Source organism: Glycine max, chromosome 3, assembly GCF_000004515.6.
Source record: "Glycine max cultivar Williams 82 chromosome 3, Glycine_max_v4.0, whole genome shotgun sequence".
NCBI lineage: Eukaryota > Viridiplantae > Streptophyta > Magnoliopsida > Fabales > Fabaceae > Glycine > Glycine max.
In genome coordinates this window covers 38,633,160-38,659,805 of record NC_016090.4, presented here as the reverse complement: position 1 = coordinate 38,659,805, position 26,646 = coordinate 38,633,160, and the positions used below count along the sequence as shown (strand labels likewise).

Here is a 26,646-nt window from a genome sequence, read left to right as displayed (position 1 = left end):
TTGAAGTCAATTTAATCTATGAAAAAATAATTTTTTAAATTTAGTTTGTATACTTATAAAATGTGAAATAATTAGGTTTTGATATTAAATTTTCTACATCATTTTGTCATTAAAATTGAAATATTTAAAGATTAATTTAAAATTATATGATAAGATAAAACTTTATTTTTGAATATAATGTTCAAAATAAGAATAGCAAAAGAATTAAAAAAAAAATGCAGCAAAAAAAAAAGAATTAAAAAATTTCTAACTCATTCCATATCATCATTTTTCCAAACAATGAAATGAAATATTTATTTTTTATTTTAAAATATCCAAATAAAATAATATTTTTATTCAATTTCATTCTATTTTATTTAACCCATTACATTCTTCGTTTACCAGGTATTCAATTCAAATATATCCCAAGTCTATCCCCACTTTAATAGAAAAAAAAACTTAAAATTACCCTACCACTCCTAACCTCTTCCCCTACCTCAGCCCCTTTTTCTGATTTCACTGTATAATGAATAATGATTTTTATTAATTAAATATTATCTTTATTTGATTTTTTTAAAAAGTGTACAGATAAAAGAATCATTTAGTTTGTTTTATAGTAATTTTAATTATTATTTACAAATAAGATATTTGAAATTTCTAAAAAAAAAAAAAAAAAAAAAACTCTAATCCTCACGTATATCCCAAGTAGCCTATGACTTTGGGCCTGGCTTGTGTTTTGTTGCCACAGGCTGTGGAGGTAGCTATAAAAGAAAAGAAAAAAAGTGCAAAACTCCAACCCAATGGACTCAACCAGTTAATTGGACCCACAACACTAGCCTTGCACGACTTGTTTTAAAAAATCCAAACGTTCGCCGGAAGTGGCACACGTTTCAATTATTGAGCCGTTCAAATTTGAACTGTAGCAGTATTTGATAGAAACGGAAGAAATAGAGGTAAAGGAAATAAATACGTAAAGAAAAGGCTTTGGTTATCCATTTGTTCACCAAATTATTTTACATTGTTCAATTTGGCTTTCAAAATTTTAAAAAATTAATTTGATCTTGAAGCTTTTAAGGAGTATATCAATTTGATCCTTAAATTGTTCAATTTGATCTTTGACTTCTTAAAAATTTAGGAATCAAATTAATTCATTTTTAAAAATTATAGAACCAAATTGAACCTTTTAAAAATTTAGGGATCAAATTGATAATTTAGCCTAAAAAAGGAAAACAGGAGTTGTTTGATTTAAGAAAAAATATAATGAAAACCGGGAAAGATAGTTGTTTGGTTTGAAAATAAAATAAGAAAAATATATTATAAATAAAGTTATCATTTAATAAATCTGTTTTTTAGCTTATTTTTTTCATTCATATAATGTTAGCCATGAAACTAGGATGAAGTATGAGTGCCCATATTGGTGTCTTTGTAGCTCACATGCTCTGTTGAGTAACCTACACAAACCAAAGAGACACTTCTATAATGAGAAACAATAAATTCAACGAAGCTTTCCGTGGCGCTTTTTGAAATCTACGAAGGTTGTGGATCTCGTTCAAAACTCATAGTTTAATTATTACATCTCTCATCGTTCAACATCTGTAGCTTGATTGTCCAAATCAAATTCAACTTCCAAAGTAGATCCTGCAAAACGACATAACGGTTGTTAGCAAATTTGTTGCCTTATTGGCACTTCATTATCCCCCAACATTCAGCAAGGGCCATGCTATTTCTTAAGTTCCGAAAAGACTTAATTGATTCGAGAGATATATTCATCAATTTTGATTCTTTTTCAATTGAGATGTATATCTGGCGACACTCCTCCCATTGTTCTTTCTTTTCTTTCTTTGTTGATCGATTGGGGCTGATTGGCATTCAGTGGCTTAGGATGCCAACCTGGAATAATGTGGAATCTCTGGTAATTTTCGTTCAATTTTTTTTTGTTTATTAATTAAGGTTAATTACTTATTAATGAAACACTAATCATCAACCAATCCAGATGTCTGGCACATCAGCACGAGTCAACGAATATCGATGGTCAACACATTCAATTTAACGGATTAACCAAACTTCCGAATTCTGAAAACAGAGGCCCAAATGTCCTAATTAAAAACCACGAGAACCAAAATCGTAGTTTTGCAAAAATAGGAGGGCCATGCAGTTTAGCCTAACAATTTTTGTTTAACACGAAAAGTACTAGTAGTATACTTTTCAATACATCTTTTATTATTCAACGAATTTCATGTTAATTCTACTTTAAAAAAATGACTAAATTTTTACAATAAAATCAACATGAAGCTTACCAGATGATGAAAAACATAAAAAAATAGGTGAATTAATGAGTTCATGTGAATGAAACTACCGATTATACATACTAGTTCATTTTATCACCGATCCTCATCCCCACCTCCCTAACTAAACAACTCATTACCAAACTGACAATAAGTTGTACAAATGGGGCTTGATCTTGGTTCAGCTCTCTCAATGTAGTTCACGTATTTGTGGATTGTGTTGTAACTTGGGATGGTTGTGATCGCCTTCATAGGTAACAATTAGCATGGAAGGCTCTTCCAAGCACCTCTCAACATGCTTCCTAGCAGGACACCCTCTGGTGCTGCTGCACTTATAGTATCCCCTGAACAAAAAAGAGGAATTAGAGTCAATTCCCTCAAATATAAAAAACATACATTTCACATTCAAATCAAAGGTTAATAAACTAAAAAAAGTTGCACATCAAATGGGTGTTAATGATGACACTTCCAAAATACTAGATATCAATTTCTCAACTCATGTTTTCACTTTTCAGAAACAGAACTACTGAAATGCCATAGGAAAACGTCTGGTAATTATCTACAACAGACCACCACATAGCACTATGAGTACAAGATTTGTTCTAGAGATTATGAGTAACAAGTGAACATTGTGAAAGAAAAATCAGGGACCATTTCAATCACTACGGTAATGTTTTGATCTACCTGAATGTATCCTAAGAAAAATCACTAACTTATGCATGCAATAGCAAATTAGCAACACTTCAAAATGAAACACAAACACCACCACCTATGCACCAAAAAAAATTCAGGCACATCATGATCGGTACATTTACTGGTAGAATGAAATAAGTACAACCAAAAAAGCAAAATAAACTGCACTAGAATCAAAATCAACCAAAGAGTGCAGAAAAATTTCAAAATTAATACAGCATCGTTATACTCGGGTGCCACTTAAATCAGTCAAATATCAGAAAGAACTTGAACATACCTAGGGTGAGGTGATCCCTTGATTGGTTTCTGCCCATACTTCCTCCATGAATAATCATCGGGAGGGATATCCGCAAGTTTGTTGCTGGTAGCAGGCACCTTAACTGATCTTTTCACTCTATGTTTCCTGCAGAGGACGCACAGAATAATTAATGGCATGTCAAAATGAACTTTAATCTTTGAGATAACACTCATTAATCATCAATGGTTAATAGTGTATATGAGACAGTAACACCAGAACACAGAACGAGGGTGAAGTCAAATATGTTGAGGAAGAGACTTTAACCTCTTCTTTGAGCAATGACATCTTGCACTGCTCCCACACTTCACACTACCCTCATCACCTCTGGCAGAACACTTTCTCTTTTGCTGTTGTGAATTCTGATAAGAAGAGTGTGCAGCTCCTAATAAATGGAATGCACTTCCATTTCCATCCATGTTAGCCACGCTTCCATCTATGCTCAAGGAAGAAATGAAAGACCTAGTAGACGACGACATCGATGGTGTGCAGCTAGAGCTGTCAAAATTCAAATTTACGACACTGTTGTTCCTTCGAAACATCATTTCTGCTTGATGTTTCATTTGTTGCTGCTGAAGGAAGTGGTAATGTGTTGCTGAAGTTTGTCGGGTAAGGTTTAGAGGGCTTCTCTCATTGGAGCTCAACTCCAAACTAGGGTTTCCCATCATATAGATTGAATTTCTAACTGTTTGACCCAATCCCTGAACTGAATTCTCAGTAAAAATTGTATGAGGAAACTGCAGACATTTTGAATGATGATCGGTTTTGCAAATTTGGTTGTCCAAGAGAATATTTTCAGAAAAAGGGATTTGAAGTTTTTTGTGCTTCCTTACTCTTGCATGACCCAAACCACTACTTAGGAGTGAAACAACTTTCTTGAACCTCACTATAGCCCCTCCAGTTTCCACCATCAAATTCCTACAATGAACTTCATTCCCTGGCTGAGACATCATACTCAGAACTCTATGACAGCTCTCAACAGCTGCTCTATTAGCTTCTTCAACATCCTCCATATTACCCTCTATCTGGGGTAAAAAAAAAAAGATAAAAGGAACTTAAAAAAATACCCCAACACACAGGGACACAAACCTAAGATAAGAACAGCAGACTCCCTCCAAGAAAATTCTCTTCCTTTTTTTTCTATAAAACACAGTGCACATTTGGACCCATGTGGCAGATTAGGATAAAGAGACCCACATAGAGAGAAACCCAATTTTCACCAAACAATATCTGATTTCTGGTTCAAGTTTCAAAATTTCAGGTCATGAAAGTGTTAATTATTGAAAATAAGCAAAGACCTAGTAGCTGTGAGAATTATTAACTGTGTGTTGGAGTGGCCTTCTAATTCTAATTCTAATATTAGATAAAAGTGAGCAAAGCAAGCAGAGATTTTTGAAACAAATGTGGCTACTCAGCAGAGAAATGACACCCAATTTTTCCAGTGAGAAAAAGTAATAGTAAAAGCCCCAAAGCACGGACCTTGATGGACTTGGTGCTGTCAAACCCTAGATTCTCATTCCATGGATTCGAGATTGAGTGGACTTAAGCTTAGCTTGACAATTCACATAGCCACAAGAATACAGAGCTTCCAACTTTAATTAAATTGTATATTAAATATTAAATTCCTAGTCTCCCCGGCAACAATGAAAAAACTGTTACTAGTATTGCATTTCTAGTTTCAGAGAGAGAAAAAAGAGTAAAAACTAAAAAATTAAAATAAGATAATATTTCGGTCTTTAATTATATAAGATTTTTTTTAATTAATTCATCTTTATTAAAAAAATAATTATTATATTAAATTTGTTAATTATTTGTTTTCTAATCACGTATTTATTTTTTAATAATATTTAAAAAGAGAATAATTAAGTAAAATTACAAAAAAGTTTTTTTAAAAAAATTATAATTAATGACGAAAGGAATATATTGAGCAGAGAGATGAACTAGGAGAGTGTGAGTGTAAGAAAGTGGAGTTTAAATAAGCAAAGAGCCACTGAGCCAAGACCAAGGCGAGAAGCAGCAGAGTAATGAAACTGTCGTGTCTGTCACAGATTTGATGGAGGGGTCCACTGACACGAAGACATTTGATCTAATTTTTTCCCCCAATGGCCAATCATTTCAACTTTATTAATCGATCTTTTTTTTTTTTACTTCATTTATGATGAAAGATAGTAACATTTTTGCATTAGTATGCATTAAAAGGTTTATAGTATTAATTTTCCTTTAGATAATAGTAGTATTAGTGTATTACTACTAAAATATTAACAAAAATTATTTAGTATTTTATATTTATTTTAAATATTTTTTAGCATCTAAACATATACTATTTTTGGCTTATCATAGTTTTCTCTGTTTTCATTTTATTTTTTATTTTTTTTACTGTTTCTTTCATTGTTCTATAATTTAGTTGTTTTTCCATGTTATTAATTAAGAAATAAAAGTTACAAATTCATAAAAATCATCGAGTGGATAATAGGAGTTATACGTTTATGAAAAAATTATTTCTAAATAATAAGATAGTTTTTAGAAAATAGTAAAATAAGCTCTACATTGTTTTTTTAGTTATTGCTCTAGAACAGGTACTAAGGGAGATGGTGGGTACTTAATGACATTCTAATATTTAAATATTCTAGCTTAGAGATTAATATATTATGATTTAAATCATAACATGCACAATGCTGCTTTTATACGGTTGTTTTATCTTAGTCGGGTTAATTACGAAATGAATAGAATTATAAAAAATCTATCGCAATAGGTGGGTTAATTACAAATATTATGATTTCTTACATAATTAAAAAAATATGTTAAAATCGTATTTTAAGATATGATTTTAACTTTTAATAATAATAAAAAATTAAAAAACTGATATCGTATGTACATATATAATTTCAATATAATAATTTTTTATAAAGCAAAATCATGCTCTGTGATTTTTTTTTTCAGTAAAATCGTACTTTAAAATATAATTTATTTATTTTCGTAATTTTTTAAAAATATACTTATGTTAATTTTCTTTAAAAAAAAACTACATGGTGCAGTAGTCATCTTAGTCTAAACTTGTGTCACTACATACACCTTTTTTGGACTAGTATCAGGCTTTTAATAAAGGAGTCAATCACCTAGCCTAATCTATAAAAAGGATCATATACTTGCACTTTGATTACAGCTCTTGACATTCTAAATTTGTACCCCGATACTGGTAGATAATTAGTTTAATTAGTTTACATTTAAACTCACCTATTTCCCTCGTAAGTCAGTATATAATAGTATAATACTAAGGATATTCCCTGTTCAATAAAATTCACAATACTTATATTCAATATATTTTCCATAATATTTTTATACATAAATAAATATTCAGCAAATGCTTTTAGAATATAAACATGTATTTATTGATTGTCGAATCGTCGCGTTTTCTTTAGGTCCTAGTATGCTAATGACAAAGTTTTGAATCCAAAGTTATCTCCATTGGACTTTTTGACCAAAAGGGAATGTTTTTTAGAATTTATTAAATGAGGATAATTTTTTAATTAATTCTTAAATGGGTTAAATCGTATGGATTCTTACTACTTTAATATAAAAATTATAAATTATTTGTGGCGTATGCTTTTTTATTTTTTAATAAATTTTATGACTTTTGTAATTTTTTTATTTTTTAAAAGAATAAATTAAAGTTGCACAATTTTAAATGATTTTAAAGTCGTGTCTTATTCTACTACTTCTAACTTATTTATGTAAACTAATAATTTTGTATGACCTTGATAGTATTATTAATTAATTTTATTTAATAAAAATATTTTAATATTAATGAGAAAATAATTTACTAATAGAAATACTTTTTAAAATAAAAATAACATAATATATTAATATAAACTTAACAATATAAATTAACCACGGCCATAAAATTAAAAATGATAAACAATATTAGACGTTAGTTTGCTTATAAAGATAATTATTATGATTATATCTTAGTTTTATATAATAAATATTTTTTAAGACTTATTTAATATTGATCGGTCCATCTTATGAAAACGATTAATGATTGGTATTTTTTATGTATTTTATCGTTATGACATAAAATTTAAAGATTTTTTTTACATATTTTTTTAATTTTCATTGTAAATAATAATTCATAATATTGAAAACAGAAATATAGAACGTAAATAAGTTGCAAATAATAATTCATAATTAAAAACAGAAATATAGAAAATAAATAAGTTAGAAGGAGTAGGAAGAGAAGAGACGTGACTTTAAAGGATTTTTCGTCTTTAGTTTGTTCAGTTAAAAAAATAAAATATATTTACAAAAATTGTGACATTAACTACGACTTCATACAGAAAGTTTACAACTTTTTATCCATAGGATTTATACTCATTTGGAAATTAATTAAATTTTTTAAAAAAATGCCCCTTCTTGGTGAAAAGGCCTATCTGCCTTTTCATATCTGTGGTTCAGTTAGAATTTCTTTAAAAAAAATCGTAGTAAAAATGCTATCATCAAGAATCTATTCCTTTGCTATTAGAGATGTAGAAAATTAATTGACTATATAAATAAACCCATAATACTTCTTGTAATTTTACTTTTACTCGTTCTAATACACTTCTAGTTTGAGTACAATATTCTTCTCTTTTTCCTCCTCTGTGATTATGTTTCCTAACATTTGCAAAGTACAGCAAGAGAACCTGCAAATTTCAGAATGGGGACTATTCTTCAATGAGTCAGATTTCTCATACATGCAGAATTCATCATTTCCAAGTCACGGGTCACTCGTGAGACTGAACCGAACTGTGATACGCGAAATGAAATAATTCCAAACTTCACCACCACCCTCTTGAAAATCCTTCACATCCGAAAAACAAAACAAAACAACAGACAATCTTCATATTCTGCGTTGTAGTTTCTTGTTGCGAACTTGTTGTCACAACGTGCACTAACACGTTGTCAAAAGCCAAAAATGCCAAACAATAGTCAATAATGCTAATTTTCTTGCTTACTTGAACCATTCGCAATTTTCAATTAATAATAATAATCACAATTATGCGTAGACAACAGCCGCTAGTTAGTTGTAAACTTGTCATGTTGCTGCTCAGTGGGACCCTAACACACTCCAGTTCCCCACGGGATTTCATGGACTCGCTGGCATCGTTGATTATGAACTAAACGACACCCAAAACACGAAACGCTTCCTTTATTTTCCTTTTTTTTTTTTTTTATAGCACAACATCTAAACGACACCCTTGATTCCACCACACAAAGTACACAACTTTCTCCTGAATCTTCTTCTTCTTCTTCTCCTTCGTCTTCCATTACCGGATCTATAGTTTCATCAATTTAGATCCATTTACCCTTAAACTTTCCAAGTTTCGGATTTGAATTTGAATCTCTCTACATGCGATGACGTCAACGTCTTCTTCAGCGCCTCATTACAGTTCTCTCCCCTCGCCCTCATCATCTAACTCCACTGCCTCCTATTTCGTCACACGCCCCGCGACAACCACGCGCTCTTCTTTCGCCACGCGCCGACCATGGGAAGAGGTGTTCGCGCTCTTCTCATTCACGCGCCCTTACTCGATCGGCGAAGCGACGATGCGCGTGAGGCGCAACCTCGATCACTTCCGCGTGAACTACTTCATGATCGTGCTGTTCGTTTTGTTCCTGAGCCTCCTCTGGCACCCGGTCTCGATCATCGTGTACTTGGTGGCGCTCGTGGTGTGGTTCTTCCTCTACTTCTTCCGCGACGAGCCCTTGGTGGTGTTGGGCACTGCGGTGGATGATAGGGCGGTGGCGACGGTTCTTGCGGCGGCGACCGTCGTGGGATTGGTGCTCACCGGCGTGTGGGTGAACGTGGTGGGTTCGGTGATCATTGGGATTGTGCTGGTGGTGTTGCACGCTTCGTTTAGGAGCACGGAGGATTTGTACGTGGATGAGCACGATGGAGGGTTGCTTTCGTTCGTTGGGGGTACCCCTACGAAAGGAACGGGAGGGTACACACTTATATAATAGATCTCATTCATTTGCTATACTTTTTTTTTTCCTTCGTCATGGTGTTAGTACAAAGTTATTTCTCTCAGAAGCAAAGATAAATCTTTGTTGGTACAAAGTTATTTCTCTCACAAGCAAAGATAAATCTTCGTATCGTAAGCGCACCAAGATGAATATTTCCTTCGTATCTAGTTCATACTTAGTGGTCAATCAAGATTTGAATACTGTTACATTACTATAACGTTACATTTATTTTATGGAAATGTTAGTATACCATGGTTTTTTTTAAGCATTTGGGTACCGGGGAAGAGAATAAGTGTTCATGCATTCTTAACGGGACAAGTGGGGAAAAAAAAGGTTACGTTATTTATTCTGCCTTTTCGTGTATACAACTTTTTTTTCACAATATGTTTTGCTGGGATGGGGTTTTGGTTTGTAAATTTTTTGGATTAATTGAAGGGTTTCAATTGTGTAGTTAGAGTTCCAATTACGGTGTATCGTTTGCTATTTTGATTTTGATATGCTCTTGCTTTGTAATATTTGATTTATATTAAAGGCTACGTGCATTTCATTTTGCAAATAGTCTCCCGTTCTTTACTAAGATATTCATTTTCAGTTAACATCCGAATTTAATTTTGTACTTCTATTCAACCTCTTAAAAGTTATTCTAAGCGTTTATCCTGTCTAACATCTCGATGGCATATAGCTAGGTATATCGTCAATGATTCAATACTATTTGAGTATTGATAATAGGTTCATTTTGAATATGATGTTAGCATGCCTTTTTATCTTTTTTAGAGTAAAATAGTAGGAAGGGTTGCTACTTGCTAGACCATCAATGATTCAATGTTAGGCTGTGAGAAAGATTTCATGTCTGTGTTTGCTCGTTCTGCAAACGCGTTAAATGGTAGTTACCCGTCTAGTGGATGTTTTCTTGCTTTGGCAAAATCACGCTATACAAAAAGGTCCTTAATGATAGATTATACGCTGTCGGAAATGGATAAAGTTTAAAGGGAATTTCTAAGAAATCCCATTAATAATAGATGCATCATGCATCTTTCAACGACTAAAAAAGGTTTACTAGGATAATTGTTTGCAGGGTGCTCCAAGTTGTGGCCAATGTTGGGTTCCTAATGGCATTATTTTGAGTTTGCTTTGGAGGGAAAGCGTGTGCCTTTTGGAGTTGTGATTTGTTGATTATTATGACTCGCATGTGTTGTTCTCCGGGAAAGCCTAGTCTTTTCAGTCCCCATGTGAGTGTGAGTGGAGTCTTGAAAAGGGAAAACAATTGAATAACGGCAAAACAGAACCACGGAACGCCAATTCTTTCCGGAAGTCTCTAGTGATCCCTAAGGAGTTTTTGGAGCATGTTAATCTTGATATCTCAAATATCTTGATTCTTGGATATTTAGATAGAAAAATGAATGTGAGAAATGAATCATAACCTTATAATGAACCATAACCATAATTTTTTTAATACTATGGCTACTAGCTAGACCACAAAAGTTTGATAATTATTGTCATTGTGTTATCTAATGATTAGTTCATGAGAAATTATACTTATAATGATATATTCTTTAATATATATTCAATGATCATATATTTTTGGTAGTGTCAACCAAACATGTTCATATTTCAAACAAAAAATAAATAAAATGTTCATATTTTTTAGGAGAAGAGATTAACATATACTAATATACTAAGAGTGACTCTTTTATTTTTCGTTCTTATTATTTATTTTCTTGAAATATAACTGATAATATTATTGATTTATTACGACCATTAAATTTAAGAAAAGGAATATTGAGTAATTATAACTCTCGAAGTAAATTGATCTATTTTTTAAAACATAATCTTTTTGAGAATGTAATTATCATATAAGCAATATTATACCTTGAGGTAAATATCTCCTAATGTCAAACTATTGTGAACGAGATCATGGTCCTTCCCCATGCTTGATGGTGCTTAAACCTGCTTTATGCAATTTAAAAAGTAAACTTATAAAGCGTTTAATTTGAATAAAAATAAAGTGAATGAAAATATGTGAGAAATATAATTAACTGTTGAAGTTTTTAATTTAAGAGAAATATAAAAAAATATTAATACATAATAATGCAATTACATATTTTTAAAAATTAAAAAAAAAATATGAAAATAAAATAATCATTACATTTTGAAAAATAAAAAATAATGCAACAATGCCTTTACTATCAATAATAATAATTAATAAACTGTATTATTAGATTGGAATAGAAAAAAATTGATTTTGAAAAAAAAATATCAAATAAATTGTTTTAGTTAAGAAATGTAGTTTTTTTTATTGATTTAATAAGACCTATTAAAATTTAAAATTCAAATTCAATTAAGATTATTTAAATTTAAGTAAAAATATTTTTCTAAAATAAAATACTTTAAAGTCACATGACTCATTAAACAAAATACTCACAATAATACTTATATTTTATAATATATGAATGAATAGGCTTCAAGGGAAAAAAATATGTTCTTTACAGTTTTTTTTTTGTTAGAACATATTTTCATAAACTAGAAATCTACAATAACCTCAAGTAAAAGTAGTATTTAATGTGCCTGATAATCATTACTTTGATCTCAAACGCCAACAAATCAGAATCTTGTGGTATTATCCAATGCTAATGCATTCGGAGTAACCTTACTTTAAGCACTTTAATTTCTTCAAAATAAAGTGCCCGGAGGCATGAGCAGGTCAGTTAAGACCGGTAGTATATATAATTAGTTTACTGGTTTTTATAATAATTGTTAATCGACAATATAAAAATCTTTACACAGTACAAACAAATTAATCTCTTTTTAAAAACTTATTTACTATAAAAAGTTTATTCTGCTCTGGTGGAAAGTGGGAAGTTTCGGGTCATTGTTTGCATTTTCTGGCTATTGGAAAACAAACAAATAGAATAAGGGGTAAAAAACAAAGAATCGTCTTGATTCAAATGTCAAATTTTCAACAAATGGCCTCTTCTAACCAGGAGGCATGGTGGCCCGTAGCTTCTTATATCTAAGTCACATGTGAACTCCAAAGTATTGGAATATGCGAATTTAATAAATAAAAAAGATGGTCATGAAAAATCAGGATGTAATGAGCATTACAGCGACTACCAGATGAGAAATTCTTTATAATTTATTTGGCCTATCTTATCCTATCCAGTATCCTTCACGGTGGTGATGGTAAGTGACTATGCTATGAAGAAGATTTTCAAGGTGCATTAAAAGTATGAAAGGGGAAGCAAGATCAAGTGTGTGGAACCTTCCGACCATAAGCCAGGACCATGACAAAATCCTTTGCTGAGGACCCAATAGTTGCTGGAATTCTCTGTGGCGTGGACGCCATATCCAGCCACAACTCAACCAAGTTATATAGCTGCAATGTAGGGAGCACTGGTTGTCCCATACATTTAATCTCAACCTACAAAATCAGTTAACTCAAGAATGAGGAAATATATAAACTGGCAAAATCTGCACACAAAAAAAATAATAATGATGAAAAGAGTAATGTAATTCAACTTGCAAGGTTATTGGTATAAAATACTCTATCTGGTCTCAGATACAAACAAACAAAAAAATTTAATTCATACTAGTTAAGAAATGAGTCAATAAATCTATCATACATGATGATTTATGATTGGATGACAATGTAAAATTGTTTTATAATGTTAGTGCATGGTCTATTTTCTCTTAAAAAAAACTTCATTACTGAAACTGCCCTTCATTAGAACTTAATATCAATTGGAAACAATCCCAATTAAATTAAGGAAATTTTGGATATGCTTTCATTAAATAGGGTAAAATTATATTTTGGACTAGCATACATGCTTTTTTCTTCTTATATTCAAGACAGGAGAGAGTACAAGTTAGTGCAGTGCAGTTAAAGTTTGCAACAAATGGGTATTGCTTATTATATCATCGAACCATGCAAGTATGAAAAAAGCTTCAGGACAATCAAATTGTTGATGCTTGGTATATCAGACAACAATAGCTTGGCCCGCACAGATAGACAAGAGTTTAAACAAAAGATATGCTTCAGAGAAAAGAAGAACAAGACAATAAAATCTTTCAGTTCCAGTTGATTTTTTTGGATGTATTACTAAAGGAGAGAATTACCTCTGTTTCACTGGTCAAATCCAGTTTCTTCATTAGATATTTTTGGATGAACGAAACTGATATGCTACCATCCCTGTGGCAAACAGAAAAATACATTATATCATTTTCTAGTTCAGTTAGATTTCTACATCTTAAGAAGCTTTAGCAGCATAGATAGAGTAGAAATAGTTTCTTAAGCATGTTTTTGTCATGATAAAAACATATTTAATTATAAAATCAATATATCTCATATACATATCCTTATTCAAAGCCTGAAGTTTGATTTACACTAATGCCCTCATGTCCACGACCAACACAATTGATATATAATGCAAAAAATCGTAAATTTCTTTATTAGGTAATTTTGGGTAAATGTAATGACTATAAGAATACTTTATATACTGACAGTGGAAAAGAGGAATAATATCTTCTTTTTTAAAGGTTTGTACTTGGCAGAGTTTATATGAAATTTGAAATATAGATGGATAATCTACACACAAATAGATGTTTATACTTTAAGCATTTGCTGATTACTATAAGTTAATAAGATGTCAAAAAAATATATTCCTTCATAAGAATTTCATAATGCTGAATCATAATTTAATGGAAGGTCAAAATGATAGACTTTTTATTTCTCTCATTCAATATGTTGCCTGAAAGTTAGGAGATAAGCTAAACTAAGATAAATATTAATGAATATTTGTATAGAAATTCACATATATAGTAGTCAGTGTCAATAAACTAACATGAGCTATACATTGCTCCAAGAATGGCATTCCTCTGTTAAAAGCATGCAATAAATCAAAACTAAAGTACTAAACAGTGTCAATAAAGGCATAGGGAGCCCATAGGAACTTACTTTATTCTCAAATAACTTGCAGGAATTTGAGGCAAGGGAGCATCTCCTTCCCTGAAACATTAGTTTAATATTAGTACTTAGAAAGATATCCAAAAAAGGATGTGTAGAACATCTTTAATATGCAGAGGATTTCACATTATTAGTTATTTAGTATCAAAGATTTGATATCTCACTGGTTTTCAGAAGCCACTAAGGAGAACCAAATTGGACCAGTCCTTGAGAGTCTATTGCTGGCAGAATCCAGCACAGCTTGGGGTGATATGCCAGATTCTCCAGAAGCAGTCTCCTTTTTCTTGCGTATTCTGCGCAATTTATTTGGTTTTGCTGTATCTGAAGAGACAGGATAAGGGCTACTCTTTTCATCTTCAATTTTTGCCTTACGTTTATTTTCCTTATTTTTGGTTTTCTGAACTTGAGAATCACTCTCATTTACTTGATTGGTTTCTAATTTAGCATCAGACCCTTGCACATTATTCGACTTGAAAGATTTACTCCTACTTGCAACCTCTACTAAGAAATTCAAAGGTTTCCAAAGATCCAATTTTGCATCCCATGGTTCGGCACCATTCTCTGATCCTTTATTTGGTATGGATTGACTACCCTCACAAGGAGAGATACTCTGCACCAGGAAAATAAACTTGAGCATAATAATGAGTAAACTAATGCTAATATAATCCAGGAAATCAAATGAAGTTAATGAACCATCATCAAGAATTAAAAAAAAAAAAAGATAGAAAAATATACTACAGGCTCAAAGAGACGAGTCGTGTCCTACTACCTGTCCAGAATTCTGAGCAAACTTATATGAAGTGTCAGGCGAACTTGAACTATCAGGACGATCTTCCAGCAAATCTTCCTCTTTTTTAATGGGCTTTTCAATGGAAAAACTAGTGGATCGCAGACCACTAGCCTTTCTTGTAGGTTTTGTTCTTCTTCCCGTCATAGCTGCTTGTGTAGATACCCTTGGAGTGCTGACCACCAAAGATGAAAGAGATCTCTCCTTTCTCCTAGCCGGTAATGGTACTGAGGTGACAACTTCAGGTGCCTTCACCTTTCTCCCCTTTAAGGGGAAAACTTTGGCCCTTACATCTTGCAAACTGTGGTCTGGCCTGGTAATCAGAAACCAAAATCAGTAACATAGCATGCAACAATTCTAAAGAGAATATCAATATCATCAGCTATGCGGTTTTGTTTGATTATATTTTTTTGAAAAAAAAGTTTCATGTGTGCTTCATTATCAAAGTCCATGTATATGGAATGGTACTGTAGGTAATTCATTAAAAAAAAAAAACTCACCACTTTATTGGTGTCAATTATCTCAGTCATTTCATCAATTAATTGTACAAGAATCACTTTTTTACCCAATTCCTTCTAACTTTGTTTCCAACTATAACTTAAAATTAAAATTTATTAAATGCCACCAGCTGAGAGTAAAAGATAATTGTAAAAACTTTCAATTTTCTGTTACTTCGATTTTTTATTTCGCTTGAATTAAACACTGTACATTTATAACGCTATATATTATTAGACATATAAGGAAAAGTATTTAAAATAAATTAACAGCATTACTATATGTAAATCATCAACTAAATTATTGAAAGATGTCAAACTGAGAACATTTTATTATTTCGCTGTATACTATAGTTCACATTAATGTATTAAGCAGGCAACTTTCTCACGAGAGGAGTAACAGATTGATATAACATCGTATTGATAGCACCATCAAAGCATGAACATTTCTCATTCTTGCAGACCTCGCAACAGCATAATACCACCTAAGAAGAAGATCAGGTAACAGTATGGTCTAAGGCAGCTATTTCTTTTTTTTTTCCTAAGCCACAACGGTGTTTCAACAGATTTTGAAAGATCAACAGTACTCAACAGGTTTATAGCACATGTCTCAACTCATCAACAACATTATTCATTTTCAAAAAGAAAGCTTCCATTTTGTAAAGCTGTATCTCCATTTTAGCAACCTTGTAAGTTGTAACAATAATTAAGGTGTGGCTTGCAAAAGATAGACTCTTATTGCGTAGCATACCACGTTAAAGCAAAACACCTTTCATGCATATTCAACAACTTAAAGTATAAGTAACAGAGAGGCATTTAATTTATTTTTCTTTTTTAAAGGAAGAAGTACAAGAGTATATATATAATATAAGGGTAACTAGGACATCGATCAAAGGCAGGGAGGAACTGACCTCAGTTTCTCGAGCGGAACACAACCCAAATCAATGTTGCATATTGGACAACATTCTATCTCCTCATCCGTAATTTTATCATAAATGCACTTCCTGCAAACTGAATATAATCCAGAAAAAAAAAATTATATATCTATTAGTTTAGTTGGCACACAACACGCCTTGTACTAAAAAATTAAAGTGCATGCAAAGATAACAAATTAGACCAGCAATTAACTTTAGGACACATAACAAACAACAAGAGAACAATTATTATTCCACAAATGCAAGAGCCAGCACAGTAGTAATAATAATATGCACGCCAATTTGTGTTGTGCAATGTGCATGCAGCAAGACGAGGATTGAAGCTGTGTTTTACTAAATGAATGAACAGTGGTGGGTGTAGTCAAAAGTTCAAACACCTTTTCCACAAGTGCACAACAATACAGAACCGCTGAATACGCGGCCAATCAAAACAACAATGTTTCTGACCAGCATTCACGTCCTCACTCCTCGACGGGTATAGTCAGAGAGAGAAGAACCAAAAAGAAAATAGAATTATTATTTTAAAAAAAAAAAAAACAAAACTTTTATCAGACACGTCAAATTACGAAATACCCATATCTGTCTCCGGTTACGCAAAGTCCAGATGCTCCCCCAAATAGTGAAGGAAAGAAGCGAAAGGAGAAAAATTTGAGAAATTTCACACGGGAGAAAGAAAGAGGAGGGGCTCACACGTGTGAAGACATTCGGATATGGTTGTGGCTTCCCTGAACAACTTGTTGCAGAGTGGGCAAGTCATGCATGCTACAATTGTGTTCCTTCGCACTTTGACCACCTGATTCGACATGCTGCTTCTCCTTCCCTCCTCGCTCGCACTCACTCCCTGCTGCTGCATGCTATGCTATGCTATCACCGAGCCGGCACCTCCCGAATTTACGTCCATTTCGACGCAATCAGGCTCTGCATTAAGAATACGAACGCGCAGTGTGAGAAGGAAAAGGAAGAAGCTAGCGAGCGTGGAGAATGGATTGAGGTGTTGGTAATGGTAGCGATCGGTGGAGATGGATGAAAAAAGGAAATGGGTCGGTGAGATTCGTGAGGATTTGACGTGGGTTATGGTGGATTTGGCAGAGGAAGTTTCTGTTGTGTTGTGGATGATCTGAATCGAGAGAACCTCTTTCGAGCATGAACCGAAACCGAGTGTTGTGTTTGTGTTTTGTGTTTTGTGTTTCTTTCTTATGTCTTTCTTTATATTTTTTACCTTGAATTTTCATTTTTGTTTCTGGGGTGAATTTTATTTTATTATTTGCTTTTGAGAACAATATGGAAAATTCAAAAGGAAATATTTTAAGGACATATGTTCCACACTTCAACCAACGACAGCTAGACGAAAAAAATAAAGGACAGCTAGGGAGGGTTAGAGTGTGATAACGTGCGCCGGGGTCACGATGCGCGCCGTTGGGCGGCGTGTCATGCGGGAGGGTCCGTCCATTATAACGAATGGATAGGTTATGTTGAATTGTTGATGATAGGGCAAGTGCCACTAAAGGAATGTCAAGGTCCTTAACACATGGAGTGGGTTAAAATACAGATGTCTTATCACTATTTTTCTTAGAGGACTCTTTTACTGGCTCAGGAATGTTTTGCTAGGTCTTATTAAAGAATTTAATTAATATGCACTGAATTATTTAGCGTGAAATTGTTTTCATTTAATCATGAATTAATATGTAATTATCACAAGTGCATGAATTATCTAGCGTGAAACTATTTTCATTTAATCAAAAATTTCAAATTCAAATAAGAAATTTGTCATTAGGGATAACAATGATTAATGTATCCAATGGGTACCCACCAAAGTTACTCATGATGAATAAAATAATTACTCATTTATACGAACTAAAATACAAATAATTATCCAAAAATTTCACCGAGTATGAGTACCTTAGGGCCAAACCCTACCCATATCAACAACAGCAAAAATAACAACAACTAAGAGATACATCATGTTCCTTAATCCACAAAACATAAAAAATATTTATAATTTACTAAGATATAAATCACATTTTTAAATTAAAAAAATTACATTCCTTATACAGGTAGATCGTGATCTTTATTTACTTAAAGATATATTATATTCCTTAATTTTTTTAAAAAAATCACATTCCTTATTTATTTATTTCCCAAATCTTCTCTATTGATGTTTTGTGATTCTCATTGTTATGTTATGTAAAAGATCGTTGAATGAAATTTTATTTTTTGTGATGTTTTATGGATATGTTTTTAAAATATTTTAAATGGGATTTTTATTTTATTATTATGGTATTTTATTTTTAATTAATACTTTATTTATCGAGGTTTCATAATTAACTGAAATGTGGGTAATAAGTATGAGTATAATTATGAGTATAGGGTAATAATTATTCAGAAAAAAAAAATATTATAGTATGGACATTTTAGGTACCAAACGAAAAAGAATATGAGTATTAAAGTTAGAGTTTAATAGTTATGTATTCACAAATTATTATTTTATATTGTTAATGTATAACTTTTTTCTTATTAAAGTTATTACTTACACAAGTATGATATCTATTTTTTTTAACTGTAATATGGAGACGTAACCTATTCAAACCTGATTTTATCTGGTTCAAACAAGAATGCCTCAAATGAAAAGATACTTGTGATTTTAAAAAAATAATATGTAATTGATATTGAATGATGGATAATTTTTATAATAATTATTTTAAAGGTAATATTTAAAGTAAACTTTAATTCTTTAGAGTATAAACATTTTTACCAAAAAAGAGTCTAGTATAAATGGTTAAGAATGTATTTAAGTTGTAAACTCATTCTATTCCATGGATAAAAATAATATAATTATTTTTGCAGTTTATATTTCAAAATTAAACTCTTTATAGAATCAAGGCTGTCGTGCACTAAAATTACTTAACTATTTATCCTTTAAGTTTTGTTAGATCTAATAATGTCATTAACATACTATTAATATATTTGAATTATTAAAAAAATCTTATATTCAATTTATTAAAAGATTTAGAGTTAATTACTTTTATTAATAGGGCAAGCTTAAAATTCCACTAAATAATCAGAAGTGGAGTTTAATAAATAATAAAAAGTACTAAAATACATATTTTAAGAAGTGATTTGATGATAATTTTTATTTAAGATTTGAAAGAATGAAGTATCTTCTTCATGCATATTTGCAATCAATTAATATCAACATTTAACAAGTTGTATTCATTAACCAATTGATTAAAATTCAAATCCTAATCTCGGATATGAAATAAATTATTGGAAAAAAATATTTATTTTATATTTTAACGATCTTCATACTAATAGTTAGAAGAAGAAAAAAGTCAACCAATATTAGTATAAAAAGGCTAAAAAAACATACTTGTTGATTTAGTTTAAACTTAAAATGTGTTTAACAAGTAGTTCGTAATTTATTTAATTAGTTTGTGACTAAAACACAAGTGTTTACAAAATGAATTTATTTTATTAACTTAAAACATCTATATTTTATTTGACGTAGTGCCTAATATTACAATTATATAAAAAAAAATTTCTAAAAATAAGAATAGAGTTTATATAATTAAAACAATATATATATAAGCATGTCCTTTTAACAACTAATTTTATTAAATATTTATAATTTATATAGATTAACAACTTTCAACTAATGCTTTCCACTAAAAATTTATTTTTTGATTTTAAATTAGCTTTCAAGTAAATAATTAACTATTTTTACCAAATATAACCTTAACGTTAAGGCATTGCTGCCACAAACACATACATATTGAGAATAGCTTTCATTTGAAAAACGTGAGAGCAAAAAATTATATTGAATAACTTTCATATAGAACATTTATACATGAATGGTGAAATCAAAAGTAATGTATATTTATATTTTGATCTTAACAATTTAAACAAGATTAAATTATTAATATTTTCATTTATTACAGTTTATAAATTTGTTCAATGAGTAATTTTCTCCCTATCTAACAAGTTGTATGACAAAAAAGAAGCACAATTCAAGAGACCTGAACGTTAAATAATGATAGCCGTTTTAGAATTTATATAAACATCACTCCCAAAAAACGAATTTATATACTATTCTCATGCAACTCAATCAGATTACTTGCTTTGCTCGTCATTTGACACACTATTAGAGGTATAAATAAATCATATCATACGTTGATTTTGGTAACGTTGTGATTTTTTTGGTACAGAAATTCTAATATATAAAACCAATTATTTAATTACAACAATTACACCGTTAAGTATTTTTTAAATATATAAAAAGAAATTCTGTTAGTACAAGCCAAATTATAAATTTTTTATACTATCAATTTATTATAGTTTTTAATTTGCAGCCCGGACTGATATTTTATGAGTGAAGATGCTCTGCAGAAGATTAGAGCAATATTATTCATTCGATATAAAAATTTATTATTGAAATGTTGCATCAGTACATTTATGAATATTATAAAAAAAAAATCTAATGTAATTAAATATATAATTTAAAATTAAGATTGACTGATAAAAGTTTTACTGTTCTAATCTAATGCAAGGCAATGGTTTGATGAGTTGTAACAATTTCACGTAGAAATGTTAAATACGTGTCCGAATGTCATTTGCTTTGCATTGAAGGTTAGTTAGGGGTACATTTATCCTCATCTTCCTAATCCATAAAAGAAGTTTAGGTGGGTGACTTGGAGAGTTCACACCAAACTCCAAAGTCAAAAAGCAAATTCAATTGGCTTTGTCGAAAAATGGGAGTGAGTTACCAGAGGAACATGTGATCTTCGTGTTTATCTTATTTGCAAAAGGGTCCCTCACCCTCTTTTTCTCATTGCTGCATGTTTCTGAGTGTGTCGAGTTCAGACTTATGAGGACCTTGCCCATAAGTTGAGTTGACACTTGAGACCATGCACAATTGAGTATTTGAGACTCGGGCTTTGTGAAAAAAAGAAAAAAAAAAAACTATGCATCTCGAGAATGATCCACGTCAGAGGTTAAGAGAAAGTTTTGGGAGTTTGAAACATGGATTTGTATAATATAAACCATTAGTACCGACAGAATTACTTTAAAATTAACGTTAATTTCAGAAGTTCAGACTTCACATCCACACCTCATCTGTATCCATGCTTCATTGTCTGCTAATATAACATAAATAATGACATGGGAGAAATGCTATGAATAGTTACATCTGTCTCAATTCTTTTCTTCTACTAGTACTTTTTAACAGTGACATTTATTACAGACAAAAAAAGCCAATGTATAATCATTGGATCAAAAGTGGTGGAAAACGGCCCGAAATTCAGAAATTGTCGCGAAAAGATGATAATAATAGTATGATTGCAGTACAGTAATTGATAGCCGCATGCGCATAATCGATTTGATGAAATACCTTACATTAAAAAAGTGTATAGAGAGGATAATGGCAGATAAAATGCAGGTGAAATCGGCTAAATTTCTCTTGAGAGTCAAATAATTCTTGTCACTTGTACTGAAAGGAATCGGCTATTCTAAGATATACAAGATAAAGCAAGTGATCTTAATTATTGATGGAAAAAACTAATGATTAATATTTCAATACACCCATAATTATCATCAATGATTGAAATTACTCATTCGATCATTTACTATAGTGAATTATTCACTCTAAAAGGAATATGAACTAAAAATAAAAAATAAAACTAACAGTGGGTTTTGCAACTAATTATTATAAAAATAATATTCAGTGCATTCATCTTGCCAACCAATAGCCATTTTATCCAAATAGCGAGCTAATTAGTTACAAGATAAAAGCACATTACTGTAGTATTGTTTTGAGGCAATGGTTCGAAATTGCCCACTTTTGACTTAACCTGATATCTCCCGACATGCATGCTTTATGCTTTTCATTTTTCAAGACCCAACAAGGCCTTTGCGTCGAGCATACGATACAATGGATAAAAACAAGGATGCACAAACCATTCCCCCAAAGATCACCACCTAAAATTATATTAAAAAAAATGAATTGAAAATAATCAGGTAAAGCTATATACTCTCTCTATCACTCACTCACACATGACACATACATAACATTCCTTTATCTGACAAAAGTTGGTCAGGATATTTGAAATTCCTTTCTCATATTGTTGCAAGTGATGTGTACATACCCATTTAAACACATGTTCGTGGCCTGGTGCTTTCCATGTATATGGTATGTTCATACCAAATATTGCAGCCACCAATGAATATAAGGACATACAGACAGTCCCGACACTGATGAAGAGCTCTAGCTGTCCCAAAGAATGATAGACATATTGATACATAACCTCATAAAAGTAGTATTTAATTAATGACATCAATCATATCTTTGGTAACAAATGTTTCAAAAATATATTTGTATGAATAGGCATATTGATACATAATCTCATAAGGAGAAAACAACCGCCTTGAAAAGCTTATACCTGAATCAATTGATTTCTGTGATTGTCCAGCTGCATTCACGTGTGACATGTTACAAAGAGTTGTTATGCTATAAGTGGTGTGTTCAAATTCTGTTAAAAAAATTTAAACTTTTACCCCCTATATTTCTGATAGTAAGAGCTTAAAATCTACAAAGCAGTTGTGCCTAAAATTTACCTGTATGTTGATGTAATCTTCTGTGTCATCGATATATTCTCGCAACTGAAATGAGGGCAAGTATCAAAATAGCAATGTTTATCACTTAATTAGTACAAAACAGAAATATACTAGGAAAGATTAAAAGAAAATGCAGTTCATACTGTGGCCAATTTATTTAATGTGCCGTCAATTTGCATGAAATAGGCCTGCAAAGGCAAAGAACAACAGTTGTTCAGTTTAATGCAATTCATTTAACTAATCCGGTAGTATCTGTGGCAAAATTAAAGATGAAAAGTTTTGTAACCTCAAGTAACATTTCGAGCTCCTCAACATCATTCTCCCTTTGAACTGTTGTTCCACTAACTCTGCTTGATTTGTGTCTTTTTGAACCTGTATTTGGAGACCCATAAAGCCAGTATGGAGCATCAGAGCTACTAGTTGGAGAGGATGAAGCATCCAATTTTCTTGATAAGTAAAGATCAGCCATGTCGTCGTCATCATCAAGTAGGCTTTCTAGTTCGTCTCTAATCTACAAGAAAGCTAGTGAAGTAAATGCAAACAGAAAAATATGGATTCTAATATGTTAAAGAAAGGGGAAATCAGTGACAGTTAAGTTAACTACTACTTAAGTAATGAAGACAACAATACCACAGAAGAGATTTTGGAGCACAGTTGTTAATTGTATAGCAAACAACACGTTAAAAAAAAAAGAAAAAAGAAAAAGGGGGAATTCACTTGTGAGAGGGAAGGGAATAAAATTGTGTTAAAAAATCTATTTGCTATTTAAACATACCTTTTGAACTCGAATTGTCAACCTCGTCATTGCACATTTCAATTTTCGCACTCTATCCAAATTACGACTGCTGATCTGGACACAAGTGTCATTCAACCAGAGTGATTGAAAGGGGGAGAAAGTGTCATAATTTTGTCACAACTCATAATAGATAATGGGAAATCAATTATTAATTAACAAACTCAAGGTTTTATGTAACAGATTTTGATATGGATATGTAGGCAATCTAAGTTTTAGAGCAGAAAAAAATAGTAACAGTATTAGGTTTAGTCCATAAGGATTATGTGCTGTCTTTCTGATCAATATATATCTCACTCCAGAACCGCTTTGCTAGCATAAAATGGGGAGAATAGTTTAAAAAAAAATAAAAAGAATTATATATAACCAATTATGAACAAAATTGTTTCATAGCCAAGCTTTTAAGTTGACATATTTTGCTGACAAATGACAATACAATGATATCAAGATAGTTTAAGCTTGTAAAGAATTATCATGCTTAAATGGACAGAGCAGGGGATTGTACAATAATCATTTAAAATGTACAGAAAATTCAAAACTCACAGCTTGTCATATCATGTCCATGCATTTTGCTTCATCATAGAGGAAAAATATATTGATTTGGATTGAAAAAGAGAGATAGGAAGAGAAACTGGGTACAAATATGATGGACAACAGTGTAAATGTATGTCTTAAAGTACTCATAGCCAAGGTTTTAAAAAAGGTCCATAACCGTGACTTTGTCCACAGCATCAAGGTTTTTCAATTGTTGGTGATTGCAATTGTGGCCACATCGGACACATTTGCCCACAATATCAATAAGTGCAACTAAATGGAGATCACAGCCGCAGTTTAAAACCTTGGTAGCCATGTAACAAGTTCTCGTACCAAGGTAAAAAATCTATGGAAAACATTAAAAAAAAAAAAGCAATTCTTATGCAAAAGGCTTTACCTTAGAGATCAGTTCGTCCAAAGCTGGATAAGCAGAAGTCTCTAATTCTCTCGTTCGTGCGTCAAGAAAACTACAAATTGCCTCAAATAAAGCTTCCAAAGCCCGTATCTCAAATGGAAATTCTACCAGCCATAAAAGCCAATTTTCCATTATTGCACAGAAGCAAAAACTAAAGAACACGAAACAGAACAACACTAACACTGTTTGATTAAAGTAATAAATTAAATTAAAATGTTTTCAAAAGGTGCACCATTTTCTTCTCCACCTTCACCATCTTGAGCACAAGCCTCTTCTTTTCCTTGGCCTTGCTCAGCAGCACTTACTTGGGGTAACCGTCGTCGAAGTTCCTCAACAATTGGCACAACGTCATCATCCATTGGGTCTCTTAGTAACACCTGCATTACCAAGCACAAACAACACAACCTGCCAAAACTGAAAACCGATTCCATTTCCACTGCATCACTTGTAAGCTCTCAAAGAACAAACAGTACCATTGGTCCTATTTTGATTCTAAAGGCTTATGGGAGAACTTTATTTCATTTATTTATCTTCTTATTGCTTTTGGAAAAATTTATCCAAATAAGATCATTCAAAATGAGAGACATATCATTATAAATTAAAAATCAATGAATGAACTAATAAAAGAATTTAGTGACAGAGAAGTTATTCTGTCACTAAATACTAGTCACGGATTTTTTAAGAATTCCATACAGATTTTTTTGTCGCTAATTCTGATTTTTCTAGTACTCTATCAACATCAAAGGTACCTCATCTGCAGTGATGATAGCTTTAATGTGCTGCAAAAGGAAGAAATCAACAAGATGTTAAAACAAATTTAATAGGCAAAACAAAACAAATGATGGAAACAAAGTGTTTAATTTGCCTCTAAATTGAGAACAATGACTTTCTCTCTGCCCAAAATGGTGGAAGGATAAGATAAGAGAGGGTCGAGAATCCGAAGATCTCTTGCGTGAATTTGAACCAGGCGCATGATAGCATACTTATCGGCATCCAGAACAGTGCCCTTGCCATAGTGGTCCAGCAGAATCCAACTTCTGGAAACTGCAGTTTTCTTCTTCACTGAAGAGGGTTGAAGCTCAACCACAGAGCTAGCAAGAGCCATCAAGAATGAGGGTTCTGGGGAAGGGGATGAGAAGAAGAAGAGACAGTGATGGTATCATTTGGAACATTATTAAGGAGCAATCAAAGATATCTTTGCATGAATTGATTTGGTGACAGGTTGGTGGGGTTGTGACTGCCAGTAGTAGAGAGGAGGTTAAACATAAAATGGACACAATTTTTTGTTTTTTATTTTTTATCCATAAATATTAATTGTTACTGTTAATTGAATTTTTGACATTTTTTTTTTCTTTAATCATTCAAACTCAGATTATATCTTGATAAGGAACACAATTATGCTTAACACACGTTTAGGTTTGAACTTTAGGAGGAATGAAGGAACAACGTACAACGTTGGAGGTAATTCTTGGTCGCACGTTTTTTCTCTTGAGTTTGCATCCGTCAATTTGTTATTTGCACGAGGGTGGTCCGATTATTGGTTGGTTTCGGCCTTTTCTTTTCATTTTTTTTGTATATTGCCTTTTGTTTTTAAGTTGTAAAAAGGTGCCCAAACATAATGAAAGATAATATGTTAAAATTTCTTTGACTGTGGTAGATTGTAATTGATAGATGTAACCAAAGAAAAGATTATGGAATCGCCTGTAAAAATATCTGTACTTTCTTAAAATTCTGAGTGCGTTAAATTACACACAGTAAAGTTGGCTACTTCTAGTTCTTTTCTTTAAAAAATGGTCTACCTACTTCTAGTATTCCACCTGTTAACGAACGCATGATTATTACTTTTTTTATTATAGCTATGAATATT

General features: G+C 31.7%; 4 protein-coding genes across 9 annotated transcripts; 1 reads left to right on the top strand and 3 right to left on the bottom strand.

Annotated features, from left to right (window-relative positions):
• Window positions 1-2,280: 2,280 nt before the first annotated feature.
• On the bottom strand, window positions 2,281-4,930 carry WRKY15 (WRKY transcription factor 15). The gene is given in 4 exon segments (XM_014773816.3): window positions 2,281-2,487; window positions 2,490-2,608; window positions 3,235-3,360; window positions 3,520-4,930. Coding segments are annotated over 4 exon segments (1,014 nt in total). The 5' UTR covers window positions 4,266-4,930; the 3' UTR covers window positions 2,281-2,464.
• A 2,816-nt stretch (window positions 4,931-7,746) lies between these two features.
• LOC100816074 (PRA1 family protein F3) lies at window positions 7,747-9,806 on the top strand. The gene has a single exon (XM_041014090.1). It carries the CDS (start codon window positions 8,644-8,646, stop codon window positions 9,247-9,249), a length of 606 nt encoding a protein of 201 aa, XP_040870024.1. The 5' UTR covers window positions 7,747-8,643; the 3' UTR covers window positions 9,250-9,806.
• A 2,402-nt stretch (window positions 9,807-12,208) lies between these two features.
• On the bottom strand, window positions 12,209-17,665 carry LOC100815540 (E3 ubiquitin protein ligase DRIP2). Its single transcript, XM_003520535.5, has 7 exons — window positions 17,122-17,665; window positions 16,408-16,507; window positions 14,985-15,315; window positions 14,380-14,825; window positions 14,207-14,257; window positions 13,369-13,441; window positions 12,209-12,673 (listed from the first exon to the last, which is right to left on the bottom strand). The coding sequence occupies exons 1-7, from the start codon at window positions 17,282-17,284 to the stop codon at window positions 12,500-12,502; spliced, it is 1,338 nt and encodes a 445-aa protein (XP_003520583.1). The 5' UTR covers window positions 17,285-17,665; the 3' UTR covers window positions 12,209-12,499.
• Window positions 17,666-21,843: 4,178 nt separating this feature from the next.
• Window positions 21,844-26,308, bottom strand: LOC100812149 (magnesium transporter MRS2-I). Of its 6 annotated transcripts, none has more exons than XM_041014089.1 (11): window positions 25,645-26,298; window positions 25,529-25,558; window positions 25,027-25,156; window positions 24,762-24,883; window positions 23,813-23,887; window positions 23,324-23,548; window positions 23,181-23,225; window positions 23,038-23,082; window positions 22,863-22,892; window positions 22,569-22,691; window positions 21,853-22,401 (listed from the first exon to the last, which is right to left on the bottom strand). In XM_041014089.1, exons 1-11 carry the CDS (start codon window positions 25,882-25,884, stop codon window positions 22,315-22,317), a joined length of 1,152 nt encoding a protein of 383 aa, XP_040870023.1. In that variant the 5' UTR covers window positions 25,885-26,298; the 3' UTR covers window positions 21,853-22,314. The 6 variants fall into 6 exon arrangements, 5 of the variants coding, with proteins under 5 accessions (XP_006576923.1, XP_040870023.1, XP_006576922.1 ...); XM_003521224.5 differs by having other exon boundaries at window positions 21,864-22,401; window positions 25,012-25,156; window positions 25,645-26,223; XM_006576860.4 differs by having other exon boundaries at window positions 21,844-22,691; window positions 25,645-26,308.
• Window positions 26,309-26,646: the final 338 nt, after the last annotated feature.

Excerpts from the sequence above, each read along its gene's own strand:
- LOC100816074 (XM_041014090.1), top strand. The coding sequence starts at position 8,644 with ATGACGTCAACGTCTTCTTCAGCGCCTCATTACAGTTCTCTCCCCTCG.
- LOC100815540 (XM_003520535.5), bottom strand. The coding sequence starts at position 17,284 with ATGCAGCAGCAGGGAGTGAGTGCGAGCGAGGAGGGAAGGAGAAGCAGC. Across the intron at positions 14,258-14,379 it reads TTAGTGGCTTCTGAAAACCA|GGAAGGAGATGCTCCCTTGC; the intron begins GTGAGATATCAA and ends CTAATGTTTCAG. Across the intron at positions 12,674-13,368 it reads ATTTGACCAGTGAAACAGAG|GTTGAGATTAAATGTATGGG; the intron begins GTAATTCTCTCC and ends CTGATTTTGTAG.
- LOC100812149 (XM_006576859.4), bottom strand. The coding sequence starts at position 25,884 with ATGGCTCTTGCTAGCTCTGTGGTTGAGCTTCAACCCTCTTCAGTGAAG. Across the intron at positions 23,083-23,180 it reads CATTAAATAAATTGGCCACA|TTGCGAGAATATATCGATGA; the intron begins GTATGAACTGCA and ends CCCTCATTTCAG. Across the intron at positions 22,692-22,862 it reads ACAGAAATCAATTGATTCAG|CTAGAGCTCTTCATCAGTGT; the intron begins GTATAAGCTTTT and ends TCTTTGGGACAG.